The sequence below is a fragment of the Octopus bimaculoides genome, chromosome 25, assembly GCF_001194135.2.
Source record: "Octopus bimaculoides isolate UCB-OBI-ISO-001 chromosome 25, ASM119413v2, whole genome shotgun sequence".
NCBI classification, from domain to species: Eukaryota; Metazoa; Mollusca; class Cephalopoda; order Octopoda; family Octopodidae; genus Octopus; species Octopus bimaculoides.
Genome location: NC_069005.1, coordinates 23,210,125 through 23,215,300, shown reverse-complemented (window position 1 = coordinate 23,215,300; position 5,176 = coordinate 23,210,125). Strand labels below are relative to the sequence as shown.

At 41.1% G+C, this 5,176-nt stretch overlaps 1 protein-coding gene across 1 annotated transcript in view; it reads left to right on the top strand.

Moving 5' to 3' along the window:
• LOC106872702 (homeodomain-interacting protein kinase 2) overlaps positions 1-5,170 on the top strand; it is an 82,392-nt gene extending 77,222 nt beyond the window's left edge. The window contains exons 11-13 of the mRNA XM_014919778.2: positions 976-1,302; positions 1,890-2,119; positions 3,785-5,170. Of these exons, the coding sequence (XP_014775264.2) occupies positions 976-1,302; positions 1,890-2,119; positions 3,785-4,731 (1,504 nt within the window). The 3' untranslated portion in view covers positions 4,732-5,170. The remainder of the gene's footprint in view (positions 1-975; positions 1,303-1,889; positions 2,120-3,784) is intronic.
• The last annotated feature ends 6 nt before the right edge of the window (positions 5,171-5,176 follow it).

Genomic DNA, 5,176 nt, shown 5'->3' with positions numbered 1-5,176 from the left:
TTTTTTTTTCTTTTTTTCCGTCTACATTTTGTAAATCTTCAAGTGTAGATCCTAAGTCAGTTTCTCTACCTGTTGAAGCCATATTAGTGATTAAAAAAAAAAAAAAGAATCTATCTCTACTTCAAACACTGATAAAACAAGCCATGTACCATTGATAATTTAACAATTTATAATTATATTTAGAAGAAAATGGCTTCAACTCCCATTATCTTGTAACTTTGACATTTCAATGATGTGATAGTTAGTTTTTAGAATATATGGTTAAGAGGAAGACCCATCAAATCAAGCTAGGTAAAATCAGTCATAGCAGATACCGGTGTCTTGGAGTGGTTGGCATTAGGAAGGGCATCCAGCCGTAGAAACCATGCCAAATCAGACTGGAGTTTAGTGCAGCCCCTCAGCTTGCCAGCCCTGATGAAACCGTCCAAGCCATACCAGTATGGACAATGGACATTAAGTGATGATGATAGATTTTGTAGTGTAGTTTGGGGAGCCCGGATATGGCTAACTTGAACATAAAACAGGCAGGATATCTAGACTGGATATGGCCAGTTTGAACATGAAACCGGTTGAATATCAGGGCTGGATATGGTCGGTTTAAATGCTGAAGGTTTGAATCTTAGACAGTAACAAGATTTAACTTAAAACTGCTGCTTTAGTTGTAGTTCCTGTCTCTTTTCTATCTACCAGTCTTAGAAATGCTAAAGAAAATGAACAACTAATAGGCAGTGCCCTTTCTCTCTTAAGTAGTTGTAGAGCCCCTGCAGAAACGTTATAGGCATTGATCAATTCCCTCCAGTTGTGGAGGTCTGCAAAAGGTTATGAGCATCAGAGTTTCCCTTTCTAAGACGAAAAAGAAAAAAGCTTAAATACTTTTGTTTTGATGTTAAATTAGATGAAAGAGGTATTTAGTGTCATGTTTGGTACCCCCTTACAGAACCTGTTTTAATGTGAAAATGTTTGTATCTCTCACAGGACCAGTAAGGAAATATGTACCTCAACACAGTTATCTCCTGTGAAAAAGCGTGTGAAGGAGAACACACCACCACGACTGGACAGCTTGCACAAAGAAGAGATCCTGCGTCTAACTGGCTGGAGCAATGAAGCACAAGTGGTGCCATTGGGTAGCAAAGTCAGCAGCAGCAAGAGTAGCAGCCACACAGGTACAAGAGGTTCAGGTGACCACCGCCAGACTATTGTTATAGCCGACACTCCTAGTCCAGCGGTCAGCGTAATCACCATCAGCTCTGATAGTGAGGATGAAGAAGAATCCAAGAGGCATTTAAAGGATACGGTCAAAAAGTAAGATTCCTGCTTCTTTTTTTTTTTTTTTGTGCTCTTAATCATTCTTTTTGTTTGTCTTTTGCTTTTCTTTTTCTTCTAGTAATGTCATCTCTTTCATCTCGGCCACTATCTGTCACCGTCTGTCGTCTCTGTCATCTCTGTCTGTCGTCTCTGTCTGTCACTGGCTTTGTTTAGAAAGTAAATGAAGTTCTTACCTGTTTCTGTCAGACAATATATAATTATCAAGAGAGCATCAAAGATTGTTTAATGTTGTCATTTGCGAACATTCTGATTCAGAACAGGAAAGATGAGTAAATAAAACAATTAACGAAGAGGATTCTAGTGTGTGTGTGTGTGTGTGTGTAATAAAGTTACGTAAATGTTTTGACAATGTAATTATTCTCTGTCATTAAATAACCTCTCATCCTTTTCTGTAGGCTGTTGAAATGTGTTGTCTCCCTTTCATAGAGCAACCTCTGTCTGTCTGTCTCTCTCTCTCTCACACATACACACACACACACACACACACACACACACACACACATCTACTACTACAGATGTTTCTGTTACTAACTCACCATTCTTCCCCCACTTCTCCTCTGCAGAGTTCGTGATGTACATACCAGTACTAAACACAGCAGCCATCAGACATCTGCTCATCAGCCACGGCAGTACCAACAGCAGCAGCAGCAGCAACAGCAGCAGCAGCAGCAGCAGCACAGTAATCACAGCAGTGCTAGTAGCAGCAGCAGTCATGTCAACAATCCTTATGTCCAGAACAGCAATAGTGTCGACAGTGGCAACTGTAGCTCAAGATCAGGATCGTCAGCTTTCGGTCAGTATTCCCTATAACACTGGGTAACACAATTTTTGTCCCTGAGTAGCAACTGTTATTTCCTATTTGCTGTCCCCTAGAAAGTGGAGGCGCAATGGCCCAGTGGTTAGGGCAGCGGACTCGCGGTCGTAAGATCGCGGTTTCGATTCCCAGATTGGGCGTTGTGAGTGTTTATTGAGCGAAAACACCTAAAAGCTCCACGAAGCTCTGGCAGGGGATGGTGGAGAACCCTGCTGTACTCATTCACCACAACTTTCTCTCACTCTTTCTTCCTGTTTCTGTTGTGCCTGTAATTCAAAGGGTCAGCCTTGTCACACTCTGTGTAATGCTGAATATCCCCGAGAACTACATTAAGGGTGCACATGTCTGTGGAGTGCTCAGCCACTTGCACGTTAATTTCATGAGCAGGCTGTTCCGTTGATCGGATCAACTGGAACCCTCGACGTCGTAAGCGACAGTGCCAACAACCCCTAGAAAGTATGACAATGGTTAATATTTCCTTCAGACTTTGCTTTTGTTATTTTTATTGAAACTCCAAAGAATCCCTTTCAACACATGGCTATGATGCTCCCCACCGCTACTCCTGCTCATGATCAGAGATGCACATATTGTCAGCCACTAAGGGACATGCTCAAGTGGTTAAGATCAAACAACTGACAAGCAAATCTGTAGTATTGAGCAGAATATTTGCTATAACGATATTTTTGCTTCATCATCTCAGTGCTGAATCTGTCTGAAATCTAATAGAAAATAGGTCAGTTTCAAAACATTGATGTCCAGGACAGAAAAGCAAAGTGTGAAGGGAATAGTAGTCATTTCCTTTGATTTCTAGATAGAAGCAAATAGGAAATAACACTTACTGACCAAAGACACAAACAAAATAATTTTGTTACACAAGTGAAATATATTGCCATTCTTATTGCTTATCAACAGTGACTTTGTTAAACCCTTTAGCATTCAGATTGCTCTGACAAATGTAACACTTATTTATTCACATTGTTTTGAGCTAATCATTCCTTGTGTTGTAGCTTCATGATTCTGATGATCTGGTAGTTTATTTCTAGAATGACATTGCAGGGTAGGTGTGTAAGGCTGGATCTGTCCAGTTTGAACATAAAACTGTCAGAATATTTGGGCCACACGTGACCAGTTCAAATGCTAAAGGGTTTTTTATTAGTTTATTAGTTGTAGTGAAATTTTGGGATTTGGATAAATTCATTTGCCATTGTGAGAAGAGTAATCTTAAAAAATAATAGAAATTTTTTTTCCTTTTTCACATACAAAGAAGCAGACCCTAAACATCAGATGTCTTGTCTTGTATTCAGAATACTTTGTCAAATGTAATACTTATATATTCACATTCTTTATAAAATTAATCCTGTATTTTCTCGTAGCTTTGGGATTTTGAAGACGTGATTGTTTATTTTTAAAATGACATTGCAGGGTAGGTGTGAGAGGCTGGATCTGACCAGTTTGAACATAAAATAAGTAGAATATTTGGGCCAGATATGGCCAGTTTAATTGCTAGAGGGTTTAGCTGATATGAAAAACTATAGGCCTGTGCTATGAATTATAAGCTAGGACCTTGTATTGGCATAATTATTATCATGTTTTGAAACCATTTTCAACTTTCTACCTTCATTGTTTATTTATTTCTCTTGACAGGTTCTCCAAGAGTGCGAAAGAATGTGATTAGCTGTGTAACAGTACCTGACAGCCCTGATCTAGACCATATTTCTGCTGTAGCAGCATCTGCTAGCAACTCTGCCCACACTGCTCGCAAGCCACTTACTTTTACCCCTATTAAACATGAAATTACCTCCTCCTCCTCTTCCAGCAATATTGCTAACATGAAAAGCCTAGCAGCTGTCTCTTCTTCCTCATCTTCATCGTCGTCCTCTTCTTCATCTTCATCCTTGGGTGGCTGCCCAGCTGCGTCTGTCTCCGCGACTACGACTAACTCAGCCTTGATCCCCGACAGTAACTATGTCAGCAGCAATAATGGCAATGGCAGCTACATTAAAAGCCACATGGTCCCTCCGAATCAAAGACAACATGTTCCTGCATCAAGTGCTGCTATGAGAGCTACATCAGCATCTCTCTCATTCATTCCACCCAATGTTGTGATGGCCGAATCCTCTCGACATCACAAGTACCGTGACCATGTGACCAAAACCTCCCCTTTCGTGACACACATTCCCAAGCAGGAAGTTTCTTCGCTCTCCTCATCATTTCTTTCTTGTGCATCGTCTGCTGACCGACTACACGTGAACAGAAGTCCAGTCAAACATGAAGTGAAACCACTCCCGCTAGAAGTTGAAGTAACCAGTGCATCATCTATTCATAGTAAACTTGCCTATGTTTCTCCGACAGTCCGACTCAGCCAGAACCAGCCGCGAACATTTCATGGCCATTCATCTCATCGGAATTTTATCGGTCACCAGCCAGCTGGTACATTAGTAGCCACTGTGCTCAACAGTAAACAGCGTGTCCCAAATGGCCTCAACACTGCAGCAAATAATTCCTCTCAACTCTCTCCAGCTCAGCCCAATGTACATATTGGGCAGCCTATCTTTCTAAATACTGGCTCTCAAGTTGAAGTACATAGGTAAGTGGACTGCCTTGTTTCCCTCCCGTGTCTTCACCCCCAGACCTAATCCAGTAAGTGGACTCCTTACAGTTTACTGCCCGCACTCAGCAAAGCGTATCTCTCTTTTCCTCTTTCTAAAACATCCAAACCATGTCTTCTGTCATACAATTGGGAAGGGCGGGCAGGCTATCATCAAAACTTAGACTGTGCACACCACTTGGAGGAGGAACTCTCAACTATGTCACCCTGTATTTGATCGAAACTGTTTTGCACTTTTTTCTACATCTATCTTGTTGGCTTAGAGAATATCAGTTGCCCTAAAGCAAATAAAACCCCCACAAAAGCCCACCCCACCCCAAAGCCGAAATGAAAGAAGAAAAAAAAAAAAGAAAAACCAAAGAATGAGCAACTGGAGAAACTCTTGTTATCACTCACTCACAGCTTGTAAAATCCGTCATGTTCTGACA